Consider the following 27,289-nt stretch of genomic DNA (forward strand, 5'->3'; position numbering starts at 1 on the left):
CAACTATTAGGGTAGGTTTCCAAGGGGCGTATTACTTGGGTTTTTGCTGGGGATTGGACGCTGTGTACATCCGCAGCGTCGAAACAGCAGCTTCCAGATGTTACAGCATAGTGGAGGGGATTTTATGAAATGCCATCTCCACTATGCGTACATAGACGCAGGTGGCAGACCTGCGTAACCGGACATGTGGCGCGTCTTTCTAGACAGCAGCGTGTCTATTTATCTTGTGGAGATGCTCCGTCTCCACAAGATAAATAAAACAGTCTATGAATAGGATGCGGTGATTCCACCTGTGTTCAATGAATATATGCGGAATCACCGCACGTACAACAGGCGGCAGCGCTTTGGGTAGAGCGGGGTATCTGCTGCATCCAAAGCGCTGCCAATACACCTCGAGGGCACATACCCTCACATATGATGAGAGTGCATATCTCATAACATTAAACAGTATAATAGTAATAATCAGCCCCCCAGTGCCCCCTCACCCACGTCAGCCCTCACAATACCCTCAAACTCTACCATTCACCCCCAGTACCCTGTCCCCCTCCCACAATACCACCATCCTCTCATTCACCCCCACAGTTCCCTGTCCCCCTGCACACCCACAATAACCCCCATCGTTTCACATTTACCCCACAGTGCCCTGTCCTCCTCTCCCACTTCAGCCCCTTCAATACCACAATCCTCTCACATTCACCCCCACAGTGACCATGATATGCCTACATCGAATTACTCTAATGAATGCCATCCCCACTTACTGATGAAGTTTTCAGGCAGTGAGGAGAACCAGGAAGTGTCCAGATAGATGGAAGAAGTGCAGCACTAGGACCCAGCGTGCCTCAGCCAAACCAAGCGTGCACACTGACTGCACGGTTGAGCCTAGAGTGTATGGGCTCCTTCCAGGTGCCTGACTGCAGCCCATACACTCTAGCCGGCTCATTACTGAAGATGCTAGAGTGTATGGGCTCCTTCCTGGTATATATTATTGTAGATACAGACTGTACGGGCTCCTGTCAGGTATATATTATTGTAGATATAGACTGTACGGGCTCCTGTCAGGTATATATTATTGTAGATATAGACTGTACAGGCTCCTGTCAGGTATATATTATTGTAGATACAGACTGTACGGGCTCCTGTCAGGTATATATTATTGTAGATATAGACTGTATGGGCTCCTTCCTGGTTCCCTGACTGCAGCCCATACACTCTAGCCGGCTCACTACTGAAGATGCTAGAGTGTATGGGCTCCTTCCAGGTGCCTGACTGCAGCCCATACACTCTAGCCGGCTCATTACTGAAGATGCTAGAGTGTATGGGCTCCTTCCAGGTGCCTGACTGCAGCCCATACACTCTAGCCGGCTCATTACTGAAGATGCTAGAGTGTATGGGCTCCTTCCTGGTATATATTATTGTAGATATAGACTGTACAGACTCCTTTCAGGCATATATTATTGTAGATATAGACTGTACGGGCTCCTGTCAGGTATATATTACTGTAGACTGTACGGGCTCCTGTCAGGTATATATAAGCGATGATATCAGAATGTATGGGCTCCTATCAGGTATACACTCACCGGCCACTTTATTAGGTACACCATGCTAGTAACGGGTTGGACCCCCTTTTGCCTTCAGAACTGCCTCAATTCTTCGTGGCATAGATTCAACAAGGTGATGGAAGCATTCCTCAGAGATTTTGGTCCATATTGACATGATGGCATCACACAGTTGCCGCAGATTTGTCGGCTGCACATCCCAAAGATGCTCCATACAAGGCAGGATGGATCCATGCTTTCATGTTGTTTACGCCAAATTCTGACCCTACCATCCGAATGTCGCAGCAGAAATCGAGACTCATCAGACCAAGCAACGTTTTTCCAATCTTCTACTGTCCAATTTCGATGAGCTTGTACAAATTGTAGCCTCAGTTTCCTGTTCTTAGCTGAAAGGAGTGGTACCCGGTGTGGTCTTCTGCTGCTGTAGCCCATCTGCCTCAAAGTTCGACGCACTGTGCGTTCAGAGATGCTCTTAGGCCTACCTTGGTTGTAACGGGTGGCGATTTGAGTCACTGTTGCCTTTCTATCAGCTCGAACCAGTCTGCCCATTCTCCTCTGACCTCTGGCATCAACAAGGCATTTCCGCCCACAGAACTGCCGCTCACTGGATTTTTTTTCTTTTTCGGACCATTCTCTGTAAACCCTAGAGATGGTTGTGCGTGAAAATCCCAGTAGATCAGCAGTTTCTGAAATACTCAGACCAGCCCTTCTGGCACCAACAACCATGCCACGTTCAAAGGCACTCAAATCACCTTTCTTCCCCATACTGATGCTCGGTTTGAACTGCAGGAGATTGTCTTGACCATGTCTACATGCCTAAATGCACTGAGTTGCCGCCATGTGATTGGCTGATTAGAAATTAAGTGTTAACAAGAAGTTGGACAGGTGTACCTAATAAAGTGGCCGGTGAGTGTATATATCATTGACGGTATCAGAATGTGTGGGCTCCTGTCAGGTGTATATTAGTGATAATATCAGAATGTATGGGCCTCTGTGAGGTATATATTACTGATGATATCAGAATGTGTGGGCTCCTGTCAGGTATATATTAGTGATGATATCAGAATGTATGGGCTCCTGTCAGGTATATATTACTGTAGATACAGAATGTATGGGCTCCTGTCAGGTATATATTAGTGATGGTATCAGAATGTATGGGCCCCTGTCAGGTATATATTAGTGATGGTATCAGAATGTATGGGCTCCTGTCAGGTATATATTAGTGATGGTATCAGAATGTATGGGCCGCTGTCAGGTATATATTAGTGATGATATCAGAATGTATGGGCTCCTGTCAGGTATATATTAGTGATGGTATCAGAATGTATGGGCCCCTGTCAGGTATATATTAGTGATGATATCAGAATGTGTGGGCTCCTGTCAGGCATATATTAGTGATGATATCAGAATGTATGGGCCCCTGTCAGGTATATATTAGTGATGATATCAGAATGTATGGGCCCCTGTCAGGTATATATTGTAGATATAGACTGTATGGGCCCCTGTCAGGTATATATGCTGCGATTGTTCTCGTATGCTGATTTGGCATGAAAAAATAATCACAGATGTGATCTGCCCCATAGATTAACACTGGTCCGAGTGCCATGCGATGCTTTCTCACATAGCGCTCATCCGTATTCTACGCTAGTGTGACCCCGGCCTTAAACTTATGAAGCGACACAGACCACCTGCAGTTCAGCCATCATCAATATTTAAATTACAAGTTTTTCACCATCCAAAAAAATGCTAATTTTAACCTAGTTCCATAGGTTTCTTAAAGGGAACCTGTCACCAGGTTTTCCCCATATATAGTACCACCAGCACCTATATGCCCTTATACACACCCTTCTAGAGTGCTGTACCGTATATACTCGCATAAAAGCCGAAATTTTTTTGGGCAGAAAGAGACCCTCTCGGCTTATACTCGAGTCATTGTCGGCGGGGAAGCGGCGGCTGTCACATACTCACCTGCATGTCCGATGGTCTCCGGGCAGCTCTTCCTGTGTTCAGCGGTCACGTGGTTCTGCTCATTAATGAATATGAATTTAATACACCGCACACTCTGAGTGTATCATTTGTGAAAAACTTGAAATTTATTGAAGTGCTATAGACATATCATTCAACAATGCAGAATGCGACCAGAAGTCAAACTGACAACGTTTCGACTCCTCCCGAGTCTTTATCAAATGGTCGCTTAGCAAGGTGAATAGTAGTATAGCATAAATAGTATCCTCGTAGCATAAAGAGTATCTTATAAAATGGTATTAATAATAGGCAGGTGGCCTTACGTTATGGTACCGCAAGTATAGTCTTTCAGAGTTGGTGGGAGTACTAAAAGTATTTTTGTAGCTCAAAGAATGCGATGTTCCTGTTGTGCCGTAAAGCGAATCATGGCAGGCTCTGTGGGTAGTAAGAGGATTAGCCTCGTGTGGTATATGGACAGCAGATGGGTCTAACGTGACGTAGGTACTGCCTAGGACTACTGGTAGTGTGGGGCTATTTGTGAAGTTCCTCTGGCAATATTAGTAGATAGGTAGCAGCAGCTACCATGAAGCTGAAGACAGGGTACTTCTTTATAAGCAAGGCTCCACACAGGCTGTATGCGGCGGTAGCAAAGAGTGGGTTGCATAAATGGCAAAAGGGGCCATGGGTTGGAGACCTCTTAGGGTGCTGGGGTGTAGGCGGCGCTCCTGCGCCTTGCTGTAACGGCAGGAGCGCCGCCTACACCCCAGCACCCTAAGAGGTCTCCAACCCATGGCCACATACAGCCTGTGTGGAGCCTTGCTTATAAAGAAGTACCCTGTCTTCAGCTTCATGGTAGCTGCTGCTACCTATCTACTAATATTGCCAGAGGAACTTCACAAATAGCCCCACACTACCAGTAGTCCTAGGCAGTACCTACGTCACGTTAGACCCATCTGCTGTCCATATACCAGGCAACGACGCATTGAGACGTACAGCAAGCGACGTTAGTGTGAAAGTAGCCTTAACGGAGGAAGAAGGCTGCCGTCCGCAGCCCTGCCGAACGCTGGTGTGAAACCAGCCTACTGGTGCTATAAGCACCTTCCATGTGTTAAGGTACCTTCACACTAGCGATATTTGACACGCAGCAGCGATCAGGATCCTGCTGTGATATCGCTGGTCGTTGAACAAAGTTCAGAACTTTATTTGGTCGTCAGACCGGCGTGTATCATCATGTTTGACACCAAAAGCAACGATACCAGCGATGTTTTACGCAGGGCCGCGCTTAGTAACCCGATGTTTACCCTGGTTACCAGTGTAAAATGCAGAAAAACAAACAGTACATACTCACCTTCGCATCCCCCGGCGTCCGCTTCCCACACTGACTGAGCGCCGTAAAGTGTAAGTGAAAGTACAGCACAGCTCTGCTGTTAGGGCCGGCGCTCAGTCAGTGCTGGAAGCGGACGCCGGGGGACGCGAATGTAACTATGTACTGTTTGTTTTTTTTACATTTTACGCTGGTAGCCAGGGTAAACATCGGGTTACTAAGCGCGGCCCTGGGCTTAGCAACCCGATGTTTACCCTGGTTACCCGGGGACCTCGGCATCGTTGGTCGCTGGAGAGCGGTCTGTGTGACAGCTCTCCAGCGATCAAACAGCGATGCTGCAGCGATCGGCATCGTTGTCGCTATCGCTGCAGCGTCGCTTAATGTGAAGGTACCTTAACACAGATACATCATGGGCTTGTCCTGCCCTGCGCATGAAATGAAAGGCAAAAATACAATGTGGAGACTTCATCAGAGCAATGTTTTATTTACATTCAGAACTGGTTTAAGAGGAACAAATTACCATTTCCCACAGAAATCTCAGACTTTTACTTATAGAAATACTGGATAAATATCATTTTACCATTAGATATAGAAACATTTCCAATTTTATAAAACTACATTTTTTGCATTGAATAACTTTATGCCTTTGCTTGTTTCATTTTATGCATTTCTAAGTATTGTAAAACTGTAGTATGCTGTTGGTGCATGCGGGCTGGACTGTCGGTTTGGTATGTGGCTCTGTTCCCCCCAGGCCTGCCTCCGATGTCTAAGGTTTCGGTGTCCCAGACCAGAGATCATAATACCGGCCTTGAATTGTGAAGGACACGGCAGCTGACCCTGAGAAACATCCAAGGTGGGAACGCCCCATCATGTCGAAGAGAGTCTGCTAGATCCAGGCCTAGCAGACCAGTGCTGGTGGGTTCATGGATGCCAGGAGGGGGTTGGCCTAAAGGCCCCGTCTCACATAGCGATTTACCAAAGATCACGACCAGCGATACGACCTGGCCGTGATCGTTGGTAAGTCGTTGTGTGGTCGCTGGGGAGCTGTCACACAGACCGCTCTCTCCAGCGACCAACGATCAGGGGAACGACTTCGGCATTGTTGAAACTGTCTTCAATGATGCCGAAGTCCCCCTGCAGCACCCGGGTAACCAGGGTAAACATCGGGTTACTTAAGCGCAGGGCCGCGCTTAGTAACCCGATGTTTACCCTGGTTACCAAAAAAAAACAAACACTACATACTCACCATCTGATGTCCGTCAGGTCCCTTGCCGTCTGCTTCCTGCTCTGACAGTGCCGCCGTGCAGTGAGAGCAGAGCGCAGCGGTGACGTCACTGCTGTGCTGTGCTCTCACTGTACGGCCAGCGCTCACAGTCAGAGCAGGAAGCAGACGGCAAGGGACCTGACGGACATCAGATGGTGAGTATGTACTGTTTGTTTTTTTACATTTACGCTGGTAACCAGGGTAAACATCGGGTTACTAAGCGCGGCCCTGCGCTTAGTAACCCGATGTTTACCCTGGTTACCAGTGAAGACATCGCTGGATCGGTGTCACACACACCGATTCAGCGATGTCAGCGGGACCTCAACGACCAAAAAAAAGTCCAGGCCATTCCGACACGACCAGCGATCTCACAGCAGGGGCCTGATCGCTGGTACGTGTCACACATAGCGAGATCGCTACTGAGGTCGCTGTTGCGTCACAAAACTTGTGACTCAGCAGCGATCTCGCTAGCGATCTCGCTATGTGAGACAGGGGCTTAAAGGAAGGTCTCGTCTTTTCCTGGCGGGTCGGAGAGTTGTCCCGTCGGTTTTTTGGACAGAACATTTCCAAGACAACCAAAATTGAACAGCAGATCTCTTGGGAGGCAGACTTTAGTACTCTGTTGCAGAAGCAAAGTACTCTTAAACTGATAGGTGCAGAGTAGGACGCACTAGAAAGTTGGCGTGCATGATAGTTCAGGGCACTGGCAGTGTGGACCGGCCACCAGAGAAGTCCTAGACCGAAGCCTGGATATTTTAAGAGCAGGGTCACAGGAGCCTCTGGAAAACATGGAGGCTGCATGAATAGGAAGGTTTCCCCAGGAGACGTCCATATTGCTCAGGGGCAAACTAGGACATACTTGTCCTGTCCATTTTTTTTTTTTTTTTTAAAGTAGCCCCCTCACTGCCTGGTAGGATATACAGGTCCTTCTCAAAAAATTAGCATATAGTGTTAAATTTCATTATTTACCATAATGTAATGATTACAATTAAACTTTCATATATTATAGATTCATTATCCACCAACTGAAATTTGTCAGGTCTTTTATTGTTTTAATACTGATGATTTTGGCATACAACTCCTGATAACCCAAAAAACCTGTCTCAATAAATTAGCATATCAAGAAAAGGTTCTCTAAACGACCTATTACCCTAATCTTCTGAATCAACTAATTAACTCTAAACACATGCAAAAGATACCTGAGGCTTTTAAAAACTCCCTGCCTGGTTCATTACTCAAAACCCCCATCATGGGTAAGACTAGCGACATGACAGATGTCAAGAAGGCCATCATTGACACCCTCAAGCAAGAGGGTAAGACCCAGAAAGAAATTTCTCAACAAATAGGCTGTTCCCAGAGTGCTGTATCAAGGCACCTCAATGGTAAGTCTGTTGGAAGGAAACAATGTGGCAGAAAACGCTGTAAAACGAGAAGAGGTGACCGGACCCTGAGGAAGATTGTGGAGAAGGACCGATTCCAGACCTTGGGGAACCTGAGGAAGCAGTGGACTGAGTCTGGTGTGGAAACATCCAGAGCCACCGTGCACAGGCGTGTGCAGGAAATGGGCTACAGGTGCCGCATTCCCCAGGTAAAGCCACTTTTGAACCATAAACAGCGGCAGAAGCGCCTGACCTGGGCTACAGAGAAGCAGCACTGGACTGTTGCTAAGTGGTCCCAAGTGCCAGAGTCTGGAGGAAGACTGGGGAGAAGGAAATGCCAAAATGCCTGAAGTCCAGTGTCAAGTACCCACAGTCAGTGATGGTGTGGGGTGCCATGTCAGCTGCTGGTGTTGGTCCACTGTGCTTCATCAAGGGCAGGGTCAATGCAGCTAGCTATCAGGAGATTTTGGAGCACTTCATGCTTCCATCGGCTGAAATGCTTTATGGAGAGGAAGATTTCATTTTTCAGCACGACCTGGCACCTGCTCACAGTGCCAAAACCACTGGTAAATGGTTTACTGACCATGGTATTACTGTGCTCAATTGGCCTGCCAACTCTCCTGACCTGAACCCCATAGAGAATCTGTGGGATATTGTGAAGAGAAAGTTGAGAGACGCAAGACCCAACACTCTGGATGAGCTTAAGGCCGCTATTGAAGCATCCTGGGCCTCCATAACATCTCAGCAGTGTCACAGGCTGATTGCCTCCATGCCACGCCGCATTGAAGCAGTCATTTATGCCAAAGGATTCCCGACCAAGTATTGAGTGCATAACTGAACATTATTATTTGATGGTTTTTTTGTTTGTTATTAAAAAAAACACTTATTTGATTGGCCGGTTGAAATATGCTAATTTATTGAGACAGGTTTTTTGGGTTATCAGGAGTTGTATGCCAAAATCATCAGTATTAAAACAATAAAAGACCTGACAAATTTCAGTTGGTGGATAATGAATCTATAATATATGAAAGTTTAATTGTAATCATTACATTATGGTAAATAATGAAATTTAACACTATATGCTAATTTTTTGAGAAGGACCTGTATGTGTCCTGAAGATCACACATCATTCTTCACAGACCGATGATGAAGATGGGCATGGAATAACCTGGACGCAGACCTTTCGGCGGCTGGCACATAACGGATTAGTCTTCCCTCCCTACTCTATCTGGCTCTGGGGGGGCCGGAGGGTAGGGGGATTCGTGGCATGGACCGTCCTCTGGGGAACCACAAACACTCTTGATGTGTTAGGGCCTTGCCTCGTAGACCACAGATGATACGGTAGTGACAATTCTAGGTGGGAGATTAGAGTGACAATTCCACTGTCGCCCTCAAAAGCCGTATCTGAAAAAAAAAGAAAAGAAAAAGGAAAATCGTTAATAAAAAAACCCCCCAAAACCTAAGTCAGAACTGGGCTGGGTGGTCCAGACCCATGTCTGCCTCCTACTGACATTAAGCTAAAAAGGATTAGCTTCGTGCCAGTTGGTGGTGTGGCCTACTCTACAGGGAAATACCTCAAAAAAATTTTTGCATAGCATAAGCAGCATACACTCATATTTTTTTTGTGTACCCCAATGAAGCATTAGCCCCCCCACATCAACCAGATGGCCACACAGCATAAACTCGCTCCCCCAGTCAGAAACCTCCACCTCACATTAACCAGCGGGCCACACAGCATAACCTTGCTCCCCCAGTCAGAAACATCCACCTCACATTAACCAGCGGACCCCCACAGGATAAATCCAAAGCCCAACAGACATTCCCTCCCCTCAAGCGTAAATCCAAATATGACGCCCCCTGCCCCAACCATAAATCCCATCAGACACCCCCTCCAATCGAACGCCACCCTAGCTTAAACTCTCATCGGACGTCCAACCCCCACAAACCCCCATCGGACGTACAACCCCCACCGGACGCGGAACCCCCCACCCAGAAGAAACCCCCAGATGCAGACCCCCCCACCCCGCACAAACCCCCATCACACGTGGACCCCCCCCACCCAGCACAAACCCCCATCGGACGTGGACCCCCCCACCCAGCACACACCCCCTTCGGACGTCCAACCCCCACAAACCCCCATCGGACGTCCAACACCCATCGGACGTGGATCCCCCCACCCAGCACACACCCCCTTCGATGTCCACCCCCCACCCAGCTTAAACCCTCTTCAGCCCCCCCCAAACCCAACCCATAAGCAGGTCGCCCCCCAATAAAAGGGATCCCCCAGTAAGCAGCAGGTCACCCCCCAATAAAAGGGTTCCATCTGTAAGCAGCAGGTCATCCCCAAATCCCACCACGGGATCCCCCCAATAGTCAGCAGCAGGTCGCCTCCCCACAGTCAACGACAAGCAGGTCGCCTCCCCACATTCAACGACAAGCGGGTCGCCTCCCCACATTCAACGACAAGCGGGTCGCCTCCCCACATTCAACGACAAGCGGGTCGCCTCCCCACATTCAACGACAAGCGGGTCGCCTCCCCACATTCAACGACAAGCATGTCGCCTCCCCACATTCAACGACAAGCAGGTCGCCTCCCCACATTCAACGACAAGCAGGTCGCCTCCCCACATTCAACGACAAGCAGGTCGCCTCCCCACATTCAACGACAAGCAGGTCGCCTCCCCACATTCAACGACAAGCAGGTTGCCTCCCCACATTCAACGACAAGCAGGTCGCCTCCCCACATTCAACGACAAGCAGGTCGCCTCCCCACATTCAACGACAAGCAGGTCGCCTCCCCACATTCAACGACAAGCAGGTCGCCTCCCCACATTCAACGACAAGCAGGTCGCCTCCCCACATTCAACGACAAGCAGATCGCCTCCCCACATTCAACGACAAGCAGGTCGCCTCCCCACATTCAACGACAAGCAGGTCGCCTCCCCACATTCAACGACAAGCAGGTCGCCTCCCCACATTCAACGACAAGCAGGTCGCCTCCCCACAAGCAGGTCGCCCTCAAATCTGACCACAGGGGTCCCCCAAATAGCCTGCAGCAGGTCACCCCTCACATGCAGGTCGCCTCCCCACATCCCACCACAAGCAGGTCACCCCCACATCCCACCACAGGGGTCCCCCAATAGCTTGCAGCAGGTCTCCCCCCACATCCACCACAAGGAGCCCCCCCAATAGACAGCAGGTCACGCCCTCCCAAAACCCGACCACAAGCATGTCACCCTCAAACCCCACCACCAGGGTCTCCCCAATAGCCAGCAGCAGGTCGCCCCCACTAAAAGGTGTCCACCCCGTAAGCAGCACGTCACCTCCAAACCCCACCACAGGGGTCCCCCTCAATAGCCAGCAGGTCACCCCCAAACCCCACCACAGGGGCCCATCAATAGCCATCAGCAGGTCACCCCTCCACAAGCAGGTCGCCTCCCCTAAAAGGGGTCCCGCAACAAGCAGGTCGCCTCCCCAAACCCAACCATAAGCAGGTCACCCGCAATAAAAGGGGTCCCCTGCACGCAGGTCGCCCCCAAATCACACCACAGGGGTCCCACCATAGGGGTCACCCCAATAGCCAGCAGCAGGTCTCCCACCCCAAACAAGTCACCCCATAAGCAGGTCACCCCTAAATCCCACCACAGGGGTCCCCCTAATTGCCAGCAGCAGGTCCCCCCCCCACAAGCAGGTCACCCCCCACTAAAATGGGTCACTCCCAATAGCATGCAGCAGGTCGCCCCCCCACAAGCAGGTCAGGGGTCCCCCAATAGCCTGCAGCCCCCCCTCACACAAGCAGGTCGCCTACCACAGAAGTCCACCACAACAGCCAGCAGCAGTCCCCCCCCACAAAATCCCACAATAGCCAGCAGCAGCGGAGCCCCCCAAAACTACACCACAGGGATCCCCCACAATAGCCAGCAGCAGCAGAGACCCCCAAAATCCTACTGCAGGGGTCCCCCACAATAGCCAGCAGCAGCGGAGCCCACCAAAATCCCACCACAGGGGTCCCCCACAATAGCCAGCAGCAGCGGAGCCCCCCAAAACTACACCGCAGCGGTCCCCCACAGTAGCCAGCAGCAGCGGAGCCCCCCAAAATCCCACCGCAGGGATCCCCCACAATAGCCAGCAGCAGCAGAGACCCCCAAAATCCTACTGCAGGGGTCCCCCACAATAGCCAGCAGCAGCGGAGCCCCCCAAAACCACACCGCAGCGGTCCCCCACAATAGCCAGCAGCAGAGCCTCCCAAAATCCCACCGCAGGGGTTCCCCACAATAGCCAGCAGCAGCGGAGCCCACCAAAATCCCACCGCAGGGGTCCCCCCACAATAGCCAGCAGCAGCGGAGCCCCCCAAAACCGCAGCGGTCCCCACAATAGCCAGCAGCGGAGCCCCCCAAAACCACACCGCAGCGGTCCCCCACAATAGCCAGCAGCAGCGGAGCCCCCCAAAATCCCACCGCAGATATCCCCCACAATAGCCAGCAGCAGCAGAGCCCCCCAAAATCCTACCACAGCGGTCCCCCACAATAGCCAGCAGCAGCGGAGCCCCCCAAAATCCCACCGCAGGGGTCCCCCACAATAGCCAGCAGCAGCGGAGCCCACCAAAATCCCACCACAGGGATCCCCCACAATAGCCAGCAGCAGCAGAGCCCCCCAAAATCCTACCACAGGGGTCCCCCACAATAGCCAGCAGCAGCGGAGCCCCCAAAGACCCCACCACAGGGGTCCCCCACAATAGCCAGCAGCAGCAGAGCCCCCCTAAATCCTACCACAGCGGTCCCCCACAATAGCCAGCAGCAGCGGAGCCCACCAAAATCCCACCACAGGGGTCCCCCACAATAGCCAGCAGCAGCGGAGCCCACCAAAACCCCACCACAGGGGTCTCCCACAATAGCCAGCAGCAGCGGAGCCCCCCAAAACCACACCGCAGCGGTCCCCCACAATAGCCAGCAGCAGAGCCTCCCAAAATCCCACCGCAGGGGTTCCCCACAATAGCCAGCAGCAGCGGAGCCCCCCAAAACCGCAGCGGTCCCCACAATAGCCAGCAGCGGAGCCCCCCAAAACCCCACCACAGGGGTCTCCCACAATAGCCAGCAGCAGCGGAGCCCCCCAAAATCCCACCGCAGGGGTCCCCCACAATAGCCAGCAGCAGCGGAGCCCACCAAAATCCCACCACAGGGATCCCCCACAATAGCCAGCAGCAGCAGAGCCCCCCAAAATCCTACCACAGGCGTCCCCCACAATAGCCGGCAGCAGCGGAGCCCCCCAAAACCCCACCACAGGGGTCCCCCACAATAGCCAGCAGCAGCAGAGCCCCCCAAAATCCTACCACAGCGGTCCCCCACAATAGCCAGCAGCAGCGGAGCCCACCAAAATCCCACCACAGGGGTCCCCCACAATAGCCAGCAGCAGCGGAGCCCACCAAAACCCCACCACAGGGGTCTCCCACAATAGCCAGCAGCAGCGGAGCCCCCCAAAACCACACCGCAGCGGTCCCCCACAATAGCCAGCAGCAGAGCCTCCCAAAATCCCACCGCAGGGGTTCCCCACAATAGCCAGCAGCAGCGGAGCCCCCCAAAACCGCAGCGGTCCCCACAATAGCCAGCAGCGGAGCCCCCCAAAACCCCACCACAGGGGTCTCCCACAATAGCCAGCAGCAGCGGAGCCCCCCAAAACCACACCGCAGCGGTCCCCCACAATAGCCAGCAGCAGAGGTCCCCCACAATAGCCAGCAGCAGCGGAGCCCACCAAAATCCCACCACAGGGATCCCCCACAATAGCCAGCAGCAGCAGAGCCCCCCAAAATCCTACCACAGGGGTCCCCCACAATAGCCGGCAGCAGCGGAGCCCCCCAAAACCCCACCACAGGGGTCCCCCACAATAGCCAGCAGCAGCAGAGCCCCCCAAAATCCTACCACAGGGGTCCCCCACAATAGCCGGCAGCAGCGGAGCCCCCCAAAACCACACCGCAGCGGTCCCCCACAATAGCCAGCAGCAGCGGAGCCCCCCAAAACCACACCGCAGCGGTCCCCCACAATAGCCAGCAGCAGCAGAGACCCCCAAAATCCTACTGCAGGGGTCCCCCACAATAGCCAGCAGCGGTCCCCCACAATAGCCAGCAGCAGCGGAGCCCCCCAAAATCACACCGCAGCGGTCCCCCACAGTAGCCAGCAGCAGCGGAGCCCCCCAAAATCCCACCGCAGGGATCCCCCACAATAGCCAGCAGCAGCAGAGACCCCCAAAATCCTACCACAGGGGTCCCCCACAATAGCCGGCAGCAGCGGACCCCCCAAAATCCCACCACAGGGGTCCCCCACAATAGCCAGCAGCAGCGGAGCCCCCCAAAATCCCACCACAGGGATCCCCCACAATAGCCAGCAGCAGCGGAGGCCCCCCAAAATCCCACCGCAGGGGTCCCCCACAATAGCCAGCAGCAGCGGAGCCCCCCAAAATCCCACCGCAGGGGTCCCCCACAATAGCCAGCAGCAGCGGAGCCCCCCAAAATCCCACCGCAGGGGTCCCCCACAATAGCCAGCAGCAGCGGAGCCCCCCAAAATCCCACCGCAGGGATCCCCCACAATAGCCAGCAGCAGCGGAGCCCACCAAAATCCCACCGCAGGGATCCCCCACAATAGCCAGCAGCAGCGGAGCCCACCAAAATCCCACCACGGGTCACTCCCCACACAGACAAGTAGGTCGACCACCACAGGGCCTCCCCCCAATAGCGAATAGCGATCAGCAAGTAGCATTTTTCACTCTGAAACCACAAACCTCCATGGCGTCCACAAGCTGTCATGCTGCTTTCCTTTGCCGCCTTGGAGAACACGCCCCCTCCCGATAGGACACGCCCCCGGAAATGACGTCACACCTGGAAGGAGCCCATACACTCTAGCATCTACCCTGACTGCACAGCCAGAAAGTAACTGCAGCTGCTGCTACTGCCAGCCAGGAAGAGATTCCTCTGGTGAGACCACATTGCACTCTGCACGGAGGGAGGCTCTGCAGCCGGCATTGTGCTGCTCTCTCCCTGACACCTTAGACTCGGCAGTGGATCTCCCGGAGGGCCCCTTCAGGTGACTGGGCCCGGGGCAATGGCCCCCTCTGCCCCCCCAGTAGCTACGCTACTGCGTAGGCCGCTCGCCATGTTGCCGGTCATGTGATCTGCCGTCAGGTCTTGGGGGTTTCCGCGCTGTCACGTGACTCACACCACCTGACTTGCGTCTCCTAGCAACCCGTTGTGTCAGTTGTCATCAGTGTGCGCTGAACATGGCGGCTCCATACAGCCCCACAGAGCTGCGGATCAGGCTCAGGTTTGATTACCCGCCGCCCGCGATCCCGGAGAGCAGCGACTTTTGGTTCTTGCTGGACTCGGAGAATTGCCGGGCCGTCACCGATGTGAGTGCCATCATCAGGAAGCGATTCTATTACGGCCGCCAGGGGGCGCTGTACCTTGACGGACGTCTGTTGCACCCCAGGGAGAACGTGCGCATCATCCGGGACAACGACACCATCAGGTGAGGTCTGACGTCACCAGGGGCGCCGCTATCATGGGGCAAGTTGAGCCCTTTGCTTCAGACGGCAGCCGTCACTGAAAGACAGGGGGCGGCAGAGCGGCGGTCAGAACACCTGGTGCCGACTCTCCATAGTCCCTGACACTTGCAGTCACTAGCGCGCCCCTGCTCACAACCCACCAGCCGGTCATCCCTGCACCTTGGCTGCTCTGTGCAAACAGGACCTGTGATGAGGTCACATGATCGGGACGTCCATGGATTGAAGGACTCTGCTGTGCTGGTTGCCATGGTGTGTGTGCGAGGTGTATGGAGCGGAGCCGGGTGTGTACGAGCTGTATGGAGCAGAGCCAGGTGTGTATGAGGTGTACGGAGCGGAGCCAGGTGTGTATGGAGTGGAGCCAGGTGTGTATGAGGTGTACGGAGCAGAGCTGCAAGTGTATGAGGTGTATGGAGCGGAGCCGTGTGTGTACGAGGTGTATGGAGCGGAGCCAGGTGTGTATGAGGTGTACGGAGCAGAGCTGCATGTGTATGAGGTGTATGGAGTGGAGCCGGGTGTGTACGACATGTATGGAGCGGAGCCGTGTGTGTACGAGCTGTATGGAGCAGAGCCAGGTGTGTATGAGGTGTACGGAGCGGAGCCAGGTGTGTATTCAGTGTACGGAGCAGAGCTGCATGTGTATGAGGTGTATGGAGCGGAGCCCTGTGTGTATGAGGTGTACGGAGCAGAGCCATGTGTGTATGAGGTGTACGGAGCGGAGCCAGGTGTGCATTCAGTGTACGGAGCAGAGCTGCATGTGTATGAGGTGTATGGAGCGGAGCCGTGTGTGTATGAGGTGTATGGAGCGGAGCCGGGTGTGTACGACATGTATGGAGCGAAGCCGTGTGTGTACGAGCTGTATGGAGTAGAGCCAGGTGTGTATGAAGTGTACGGAGCGGAGCCAGGTGTGTATTCAGTGTACGGAGCAGAGCTGCAAGTGTATGAGGTGTATGGAGCGGAGCGGTGTGTGCACGAGGTGTATGGAGCAGAGCCAGGTGTGTATGAGGTGTACGGAGCGGAGCCAGGTGTGTATGAGGTGTACGGAGCAGAGCTGCATGTGTATGAGGTGTATGGAGCGGAGCCGTGTGTTTATGAGGTGTACGGAGCAGAGCCAGGTGTGTATGAGGTGTATGGAGCGGAGCCAGGTGTGTATGAGGTGTACGGAGCAGAGCCGGGTGTGTATGAGGTGTATGGAGCAGAGCCGGGTGTGTATAAGGTGTATGGAGCGGAGCCAGGTGTGCATTCAGTGTACGGAGCAGAGCTGCAGGTGTATGAAGTGTGCGGAGCCGGGTGTGTATTCAGTGTACGGAGCTGAGCTGCATGTGTATGAGGTGTACGGAGCGGAGCCAGGTGTGTACAAGGTGTATGGAGCAGAGCCAGGTGTGTATGAGGTGTACGGAGCAGAGCTGCATGTGTATGAGGTGTATGGAGCGGAGCCGTGTGTGTATGAGGTGTATGGAGCAGAGCCGGGTGTGTATGAGGTGTACGGAGCAGAGCCAGGTGTGTATGAGGTGTATGGAGCGGAGCCAGGTGTGCATTCAGTGTACGGAGCAGAACTGCATGTGTATGAGGTGTATGGAGCGGAGCCGGGTGTGTATTCAGTGTACGGAACTGAGCTGCATGTGTATGAGGTGTACGGAGCGGAGCTGCGTGTGTATGAGGTGTACGGAGAGGAGCTGTGTGTGTATAAGGTGTATAGAGCAGAGCCGGGTATGAGGTGTACGGAGCAGAGCCAGGTGTGTATTCAGTGTACGGAGCAGAGCTACATGTGTATGAGGTGTATGGAGCGGAGCCGTGTGTGTACGAGGTGTATGGAGCAGAGCCAGGTGTGTATGAGGTGTACGGAGCGGAGCCAGGTGTGTATTCAGTGTACGGAGCAGAGCTGCCTGAGTATGAGGTGTATGGAGCGGAGCCGTGTGTGTGTATGAGGTGTACGGAGCAGAGCCGTGTGTGTATGAGGTGTACGGAGCAGAGCCGTGTGTGTATGAGGTGTACGGAGCAGAGCCGGGTGTGTATGAGGTGTACGGAGCAGAGCCGGGTGTGTATGAGGTGTACGGAGCAGAGCCGGGTGTGTATGAGGTGTACGGAGCAGAGCCGGGTGTGTGTTCAGTGTACGGAGCTGAGCTGCATGTGTATGAGGTGTACAGAGCGGAGCCGGCTGTGTATGAGGTGTACGGAGCACAGCCGTGTGTGTGGGAGTAACTGTGTGGCCATTATACAGTATGGAGCATCATGTGAGGCCATTATACAGTATGGCGCATCATGTGTGCCCATTATACAGTATGGCGCATCATGTGTGCCCATTATACAGTATGGCACATCATGTGGGCCCATTATGCAGTATGGAGCATCATGTGTGACCATTATACAGTATGGAGCATAATGTGTGACCATTATACAGTATGGAGCACTGTGTGGCCATTATGCAGTATGGAGCATCATGTGTGACCATTATACAGTATGGAGCATCATGTGTGGCCACTATACAGTATGTAGCATCATGTGTGGCCATTATACAGTATGGAGCACTGTGTGGCCATTATACTGTATGGAGCATCATGTGGGGCTCATACTGTATGGAGCAATATATGGGGCTCATTATACTGTATGGAGCAATATATGGGGCATGTTATTCTGTATGGGGCGCTGTGCAGTGCCCACAATACTGTATGAAGCAATATATGGGGCTCATACTGTATGGAGCAATATATGGGGCTCATTATTCTGTATGGAGGACTATACTGTCTGATTTATGACCTATTGTAGAATGTACAATAGTTATCACTCATGTAATGTAAGGGGGGACTGTATATGAGATGGGAGCCCTATAGGTGGGCAGTACTGTATATGTGTTTGGGGGGGCGCCGTTTTGAAGTTCGCCTCAGGCAGCAGTGTGGCTAGGTTCACCCCTGGACGTCACACTGCGGGGAGCTGAGGGCTCTGACGTCACACTGCGGTGGGACTGAGGGCTCTGACGTCACACTGCGGGGGGCCGAGGGCTCTGACGTCACACTGCGGGGGGCGCTGTTCTGAGAATGTACAGCTGACTGTGCAGTGATGAGAGGTCTGGTGTCACAGTGTTTGAAGCGCTGCTCTGAGGATGTACAGCTGACTGCAGTCATGAGGTCTGGTGTCACAGTGTGGGGAGCGCTGCTCTTAGGATGTACAGCAGACTGTGGAGTGATGAGAGGTCTGATGTCACACTGTGGGGAGTGCTGTCCTGAGGATGTACAGCTGACTGTGGAGTGATGAGAGGTCTGATGTCACACTGTGGGGAGTGCTGCTCTGAGGATGTACAGCTGACTGTGGAGTGATGAGAGGTCTGGAGTCACACTGTGGGGAGCGCTGCTCTGAGGACATACAGCTGAGTGCATTGCCTGATGGTGAGATCTGTGCCTCAGTGTCAGTACCGGTATGTATGACAGTGAATATTTGAGCAAGGCTCGCTCCCTATTAACCTCTACATGACCCTTATGCAGCAGGAGCCCCCACTGTGATCAGGTAATTACAGAGGGTTATCTGAGGGCTCATATAAACAGTGGTGGAGACACTTTGTCACCTTAAGTCTCATTGTGAACGGAGACCAGCAGATTCCATAAGTGCACACTCCAGTTCTGAAAGTTCAGTCTGTTACAGTGTAAATATGACCGCTATAGACTTTATTTTCACTCTGAACGTAACACATTGTCTGATGTCACTGGGCGGTAGCGACAACGTCTCCCAAACTAATATATCATATGGATGATGCCATCCATGCAACCTCTCTCAAACTAATATCTCAGATGGATGATGCTATCCATGCTACGTCTCCGATCTAGAGAAAGGTGACATCGTGATATGAATAATGACAGTAATATCTCCCACCTGGGACCTCCAGGGGCGATGGTATCATAGAAGTCGTGTATCCCACATTTTTCTACAAGAACTAGCCACATCTATGACCAGCCCTGTTATAAGTCACCAGAGGTGCGGTATGTGGCCGTGACTGGTGTTAGCAAACGCCGAACTCTGATCAGTGTCAGTCCTGGCAGACACAGTTTGCTGTGGTGCTGTCCGCTTCCAGAAATAATGAGCTCCCTGGAATAATATATAAAATGTAATCACTCCCTCAGAGCAGCACACCCTGCAGTGCCATGTGTTGTCAACCTCTTCTTAATATGCTTCTTCTGTCTGCAGTGTGAAATGGGAAGAGTCACCAAGAGGACAGCTTACAACAGACAGCCAAGGTGAGTCCTATGGTCGTGGAGGAGACTGACTACAGAGACCTCAAGAATGTAAGACGTGTCCACAGAGGGAGCCCTGAGAACAGCAGGGAGGCGTCACCCACGGAGCATGAGGTTCCAGTGAGGCCAAACAAGAAGGTTAAGGGTGAGGTGGCCCCCAAGAAAGGAGGTGAGACAGAGGCCCAAGAAGAAAGGGAACCCTGAGGAGAAGGAGGTAGTCGGGGAGCGGCCCAAGAAGGGGAAGGAGAATCCAGATATGGAGGTTAGAAGAAGAGGCAGGAAACCCTTGAGGAAGAAGTCAGAGAACAGCCTGAGGTGGAAGTCACAGATAGCGACCCAAGAAGAAGGGGAAGGAGACCCTCAAGGAGGCAGTCTGAGAACAGATAAATAAATAGATGCATACATACAAATGAATATTAAAGAGTTTTAAAAATCAAAACAGGAGGGGATTATAGGGAGAGAAATGGGAAGCGCAGAAGTCTGAGTGTAGTAGTTAGTTTCCAAAGGTGTGTACTCAGTGAATCCACTCACCTTTTTGGTGTCTTGATATACTGTGTATAGATTCAATCCATGGATCACTCCATTCCTCTTTCCACTCAGTTTGCTGCAAAGATCTGGGAACTGATGAGCGCACTGAACAGTGCTTTCATAGGCGATAACACTTTGTGAATGTTTTTCCCAGCAATATGCGCTCCTGAAGGATGATGATGGAACTCGATATTCTGATTCAAGGATGATTTTTATTTCAAACTAAAATACAACCGGTTTCGACTTCTTGGAGTCTTCCTCAGATATAATGTCATGCCTATACCTGAGGATGACTCCAAGAAGTCGAAACCGGTTGTATTTTAGTTTGAAATAAAAATCATCCTTGAATAAGAATATCGAGTTCCATCATCATCCTTCAGGAGCGCATATTGCTGGGAAAAACATTCACAAAAATCAAAACAACGAATTAAACATTAACCCTTTCACGACATGCGCCGTACATGTACTGCGCATTCCGTGAATCCCCCTTTGATGTGGGCTCCGGCGCTGTATTACACATATTTGGTATCGCTGCGTTCAGAATCGCCCGATCTATCAATTAAAAAAAAGCATTAACCTGATCGCTAAACAGCGTAGCGAGAAAAAAATCCGAAACGCCAGAATTACGTTTTTTTGGTAGCCGCGACATTGCATTAAAATGCAATAACGGGCGATCAAAAGAACGTATCTGCACCAAAATGGTATCATTAAAAACATCAGCTTGGCACGCAAAAAATAAGCCCTCACCCGACCCCAGATCACGAAAAATGGAGATGCTACGGGTATCGGAATATGGCTTTTTTTTTTTTTTTAAGCAAAGTTTTGAATTATTTTTCACCACTTGGATAAAACATAAACTAGACATGTTAGGTGCCTATGAACTCGTAATGACCTAGAGAATCATAATGGCAGGTTAGTGTTAGCATTTAGTGAACCTAGCAAAAAAGCCAAACAAAAAACAAGTGTAGGATTGCACTTTTTTTGCAATTTCACCGCACTTGGAATTTTTTTCCTGTTTTCTAGTGAAAGACATGGTAAAACCAATGGTGTCGTTCAAAAGTACAACTCGTCCCACAAAAAATAAGCCCTCAAATGGCCATATTGACGGAAAAATAAAAAAGTTATGGCTCTGGGAAGGAGGGGAGTGAAACAACGAAAAAGGGCCACGACGTGAAGGGGTTAAAGACATTAATGACAAAAAAGCAAAACACATTTTGTACCAAAGTCCCCTGTGCTTTAGCTGCAAAAATTTTATTGTGGTGCTTAACAGAAAATTCCTCTCTCATTGAATACACTATAAGACACAAGCGTGGGTAAGGGAAAGTGGGCCGGACGGAAGGTGGAGACAGGGGGCCGGCGAGAGGGGGAGACAGGGGGCCGGACGGGACGGGGAGACAGGGGGACAGGGAGACAGAGGGCCGGATGGGACGGGGAGACAGAGGGCCGGACAGGAGGGGAGACAGGGGGCCGGCGAGAGGTGGAGACAGAGGGCCAGACGGGACGGGGAGACAGAGGGCCGGACGGGACGGGGAGACAGAGGGCCGGACGGGACGGGGAGACAGAGGGCCGGACGGGGAGACAGAGGGCCGGACGGGACGGGGAGACAGAGGGCCGGATGGGACGGGGAGACAGAGGGCCGGGGAGACAGAGGGCCGGACGGGACGGGGAGACAGAGGGCCGGACGGGACGGGGAGACAGAGGGCCGGACAGGACGGGGAGACAGAGGACGGGAAGGGGACAGACCCTAGCAAGCCAATATAAATGGAGAAAAAAGGGAGGGTTTTTTTTAGGAATTATACTCATCTATTTGACATTATCAGATGCCCACAGTGTCATCCCTTTGGGTCCTCACATGGATTGTGGGGGCAGCAGTATTCCACTTGGTGAAGAGAAATCAAGTGATGAAATGAAATCTGCAGGGGGGTCACTGCTCTGGGGGGCACAGGATGGGGAAAAGCTACAATACCTAGAATAAAACAGAAAAAATCATGCAGAAAACTAGATACAAGTAGTGGCTGACACCAGTGGCCACCAGGCTTATACTAAACAGCACTGCGTGCAAGTAGAGAATAAAGCCCAGGATCTGGAGACATTGTTGTTACGCAGTTTCGCTCCCAGTGGTCATAGGTCAGTCATCAACCTGACATCACGTGTACCCAATAATATTAATGAGAAAACGTTTTATGTAAAAAAACTAAACAAAAACAGGACTGACTCCTCACCATCAGGCAGAGATTGTCATGTTAAGTAATATCAATCCCTCAGATCTCCAACATCATTCATCCCCTCCCCTGTTCGCCCATGTAGCACTATACTTATCTGCAGGTAGACCCCCCTGCACGCAGATCCCCCATGCATGCAACATGACCCCCTTCCAACGAGAGACCCCAGCACGCAGCCTCGCTTCTCCAGAGACCCCCAGCACGCAGCCTCCCTTCCCCAGAGACCCCCAGCACGCAGCCCCCCTTCCCCAGGCAGGCCCCTCCAACACGCAGTCCCAGGCAAGCAACGTCACACAGAGACACGCCGCAGAGACCCCCCGCATGCCACAGAGACACGCCGCACAGAGACACCCTGCATATTTGCAGTATCGGAATGCTCAACACTAGTCGAGGTGCATCCTCTTGGCGGGATATGTGCCTCATATGTGTACCATATAAAGGATGTCAATATTATGAGGTCCCTTATATATAAGGATTTGCATATTTGACATGCGTTTTTATGCAAGATATGGCGGTAGAATTGCACTGACTTCTTGCACACAGGTACTGTACAACTTCTTGAAACAATTATACCCTAAGCGCGTGCGTAATATAACTATCGCAGCGCCAATAGTTGAAATGGCAGAATATGTGCCTTTATACTGTGCAGCGCGTGTGTTTACATATTCTGAGTGGGGCGAGCCATGGCTGTGATGATTTCAGTAATGCAATACAGCTGTACACTGATTGTTAACTGACTTGGAAATGTTTTTATATGAAGTTTACTATACGCACTTTATGGCACTGCACTTTATGTTGACATAATTGATACAGGTCACATTTTGCACGTTCTATGTATTATCTATGATCAAATATGCTCTAATGTAATTGATCCTATAGATTATAATTGTCTGCACCCTATATACACTTGTCACATGCACCTATTCATTGCTTCAAAAAGGTTCACATCTATTAGAACCAAAACGTTGCTGAGATGGGCTAATAGAAGTAGCTCCTGCTTTCTCCACTACTACTGGTGTGCTGCCTCCGTATATATATATATATATATATATATGTGTGTGTGTAGATAGATAGATAGATAGATAGATAGATAGATAGATATAACTTTATGATTACTAATTATTCATTTATTTTTCAGGTCCAATCATAGTCTGGATTATTGGACCCTCGTTTATATTTTGGGCAGAGAAGAGGCCAGGCAGAGAGTCTATTCTGAAAATCTATCATTTAATTCAGCTGAAGTTCAGATCTTCTGGCACAGTATTCGGGGCATGAAGTGGTCCAATTTTAGTTTTGAATTTAGAAAATGTGCTTAAATTTTTCCTTTTCCAGACTTGGTGATTTTTCATTTGTCCGGTAACGATCTTGGCAAATTGAGAACTTTAGATTTACTAGCTTTTATGAGATCAGATATTTGCAGCCTTAGACAGTCATTTCCGCCTGTGGGTTTTGTTTTTTCTGAGATAATCCCTAGAATCTTATGGACAGATGCTAAGTTCTTATTTTTGGATAATATTCGTAAAAGAATTAATAGGAGTATGAGTAAATTTTTGCCGTTAATTGGCGGTTTTTCTTTTCGGCATGAGGAGTTGGAAGGGTTTTTACCAGGTCTATTTCGGAATGATTTTGTCTATTTATCGGATATCAGGTTGGATATTTTTAATTTAAATTTACAAACGATGGTCAAAAAGTGGCTGTGTGGTTTTGGGGGGGCCTCGCCTCTTTGAGGCTTGGCTTTTGGGAAAATCGCCCATTGGTATGGGCGGATTGGTATTGGTGTTTTTGGAAATATGGAAGTTTATATGATTACCTTATTTAAACTGTGTATTAACTGGTTTAACCCTAAATAAACATCACGGCCATTTTTCTTCCACTAAATAAATTCTGTGTTGCGTTTTTTGTTTATTATTGAGTAGATCTTGTGTTGCCATGGTCCTTTTTATTGCTGAGATCCGTCAAGAGGGATCAATTAATTTTTTTTTTAAAGGGATTCTGTCACCTGAATTTGGAGGGAACAATCTTCAGACCTAGGGGCGGGGTTTTCGGGTGTTTGATTCACCCTTTCCTTACCCGCTGGCTGCATGCTGGCTGCAATATTGGATTGAAGTTCATTCTCTGTCCTCCGTAGTACATGCCTGCACAAGGCAATCTTGTCTTACGCAGGCGTGTACTATGGAGGACAGAGAATGAACTTCAATCCAATATTGCAGACAGCATGCAGCCAGCGGGTAAGGAAAGGGTGAATCAAACACCCGAAAGCCCCACCCCTATGGCTGAAAATTGTTCCCTCCAAATTCAGGTTACAGAGTCCCTTTAAAATCTTTCTATTGAAAGATTTCACAAAATGATATAACAAGCATGTGACATTGCAGTATAAAATCAGAATAATCCATCAAATCATCATCCACAATATCAATGACATAATCATACTTTCAATGATAAAACAAACAAACACAATAAGTAAAATAGATCATTAAACATAACGTACTCTCAGCAGCATTGCACCATCAACCAAGAAGTTCTTTATCAAGGTTCTGAGTATGTAACAGTTCAGGTTAGAATAATCAAATATTCCTGAGTCCACGTAAAGCATCACGTTCATGTACTGAAGAAGATAAACCTCAGGGATTATATCTCGCAGTTGAGAAAATTATGGCATCAGGGGCTAGGTGTGTTAAGGGTGAGTCAAACCACCTTCCCAAATATTTAACCCCTTCCCGACCTTTGACGCCACGTAGGCGTCATGAAAGTTGGTGCCAATCCGACCCATGACGCCTATGTGGTGTCATGGAATGATCGCGTCCCTGCAGATCGGGTGAAAGGGTTAACTCCTATTTTACCCGATCTGCAGAGACAGGGGGAGTGGTACTTCAGCCCAGGGGGGTGGCTTCACCCCCCCCGTGGCTACGATCGCTCTGATTGGCTGTTGAAAGTGAAACTGCCAATCAGAGCGATTTGTAATATTTCACCTAAAAAACTGGTGAAATATTACAATCCAGCTATGGCCGATGCTGCAATATCATCGGCCATGGCTGGAAATACTGAAGTGACTCCCCCACCCCACCGATTGCCCCCCCAAGCCACCGATCTGTCCCGTAGTCCCCTCCGTCATATACTCCGCTCCCCCGTCCTCCTGTCCGCTCCCCCCCGTGCTCCTATGTCACCCCCCGTGCTCCGACGCCCCCCCCCCGTGCCCCGATCTCCCCCCCTTATACTTAGGGACAATAATAGAATAAAGAAAATATTTTTTTTTCTTTTTCCACTAGGGTTAGGGTTAGAACTAGGGTTAGAGGTAGGGTTAGGGTTATGGCATGTGCACACAGTGCGGATTTGGCAGCGGATTGGCCACGGATCCGCAGCGGATTGGCCGCGGATCCGCAGCGGATTGGCCGCTGCGAATTCGTAGCAGTTTTCCATCAGGTTTACAGTACCATGAACACCTATGGAAAACCAAATCCGCTGTGCCCATGGTGCGGAAAATTCCGTGCAGAAACGCTGCGTTGTATTTTCCGCAGCATGTCAATTCTTTGTGCGGATTCCGCAGCATTTTACACCTGTTCCTCAATAGGAATCCGCAGGTGAAATCCGCACAAAAAAACACTGGAAATCTGCTGTAAATCCGCAGGTAAAACGCAGTGCCTTTTACCTGCAGATTTTTCAAAAATCGTGCGGAAAAATCTCACACGAATCCACAACGTGGGCACATAGCCTTAGGGTTAGGGTTGGAATTAGAGAATTAGAGTTAGGGTTGGAATTAGGGCTAGGGTTGGAAATAGGGTAAAGATTAGGCTTGTGGTTAGGGTTACGGATAGGGTTAGGGGTGTGTTGGGGTTACAGTTGTGGTTAGGGTTGGGATTAGTGTTAGGGTTGGGATTAGGGTTAGGATTAGGGTTAGGGTTGGAATTAGGGTTACGGATGTGTTGGGGTTAGGGTTGTGGTTAGGGGTGTGTTGGGGTTAGGGTTGTGATTAGGGTTATGGCTACAGTTGGGATTAGGATTAGGGGTGTGTTGGGGTTAGTGTTGAAGTTAGAATTGAGGGGTTTCCACTGTTTAGGCACATCAGGGGTCTCCAAACGCAACATGGCGCCACCATTGATTCCAGCCAATCTTGCGTTCAAAAAGTCAAATGGTGCTCCCTCCCTTCCAAGCCTCGACGTGCGCCCAAACAGTGGTTTACCCCCACATTTGGGGTACCAGCGTACTCAGGACAAACTGGGCAACAACTATTGGGGTCCAATTTCTCCTGTTACCCTTGCAAAAATAAAAAAATACTTGCTAAAACATAATTTTTGAGGAAAGAACAATTATTTTTTATTTTCACGGCTCTGCGTTATAAACTTCTGTGAAGCACTTGGGGGTTGAAAGTGCTCATCACACATCTAGATAAGTTCCTTGGGGGGTCTAGTTTCCAAAATGGGGTCACTTGTGGGGGTTTTCTACTGTTTAGGCACATCAGGGGCTCTGCAAATGCAATGTGACGCCCGCAGACCATTCCATCAAAGTCTGCATTTCAAATGTCACTACTTCCCTTCCGAGCCCTGACGTGTGCCCAAACAGTGGTTTACCCCCACATATGGGGTATCAGCGTACTCAGGAGAAATTGACCAACAAAATTTAGGATCCATTTTATCCTGTTGCCCATGTGAAAATGAAAAAATTGAGGCTAAAAGAAATTTTGTGTGAAAAAAAAGTGCTTTTTCATTTTTACGGATCAATTTGTCAAGCACCTGAGAGTTTAAAGTGCTCACTATGCTTCTAGATAAGTTCCTTTGGGGGTCTAGTTTCCAAAATGGGGTCACTTGTGGGGGAGCTCCAATGTTTAGGCACACAGGGGCTCTCCAAAGGTGACATGGTGTCTGCTAGCGATGGAGATAATTTTTCATTCAAAAAGTCAAATGGCGCTCCTTCCCTTCCGAGCCTTACCATGTGCCCAAACAGTGGTTTACCCCCACATGTGAGGTATCGGTGTACTCAGGAGAAATTGTCCAACAAATATTAGGATCCATTTTATCCTGTTGCCCATGTGAAAATGAAAAAATTGAGGCTAAAATAATTTTTTTGTGAAAAAAAAGTACTGTTTCATTTTTACGGATCAATTTGTGAAGCACCTGGGAGTTTAAAGTGCTCACTATGCTTCTAGATAAGTTCCTTGGGGGGTCTAGTTTCCAAAATGGGGTCACTTGTGGGGGAGCTCCAATGTTTAGGCACACGGGGGCTCTCCAAACGCGACATGGTGTCCGCTAAAGATTGGAGCCAATTTTTCATTGAAAAAGTCAAATG

General features: G+C 50.5%; 1 protein-coding gene across 3 annotated transcripts in view; it reads left to right on the forward strand.

Annotated features, from left to right (window-relative positions):
* The window catches only part of LOC143766085 (coilin-like), an 833,506-nt gene that overhangs the window by 797,297 nt on the left and 8,920 nt on the right, over window positions 1–27,289 (forward strand). Inside the window, exons 1-3 of one of the 3 annotated variants that reach the window (XM_077253471.1) lie at window positions 14,510–15,002; window positions 19,213–19,262; window positions 23,148–23,358. In XM_077253471.1, the coding sequence (XP_077109586.1) occupies window positions 14,755–15,002; window positions 19,213–19,262; window positions 23,148–23,284 (435 nt within the window). In that variant the 5' untranslated portion in view covers window positions 14,510–14,754 and the 3' untranslated portion in view covers window positions 23,285–23,358. Of the gene's footprint in view, window positions 1–14,411; window positions 15,003–19,212; window positions 19,263–23,147; window positions 23,936–27,289 lie in introns of those variants that run through there. The other 2 variants (XR_013213523.1, XR_013213522.1) reach the window with 2 other exon arrangements.

This window comes from Ranitomeya variabilis, chromosome 4 (genome assembly GCF_051348905.1).
Source record: "Ranitomeya variabilis isolate aRanVar5 chromosome 4, aRanVar5.hap1, whole genome shotgun sequence".
NCBI lineage: Eukaryota > Metazoa > Chordata > Amphibia > Anura > Dendrobatidae > Ranitomeya > Ranitomeya variabilis.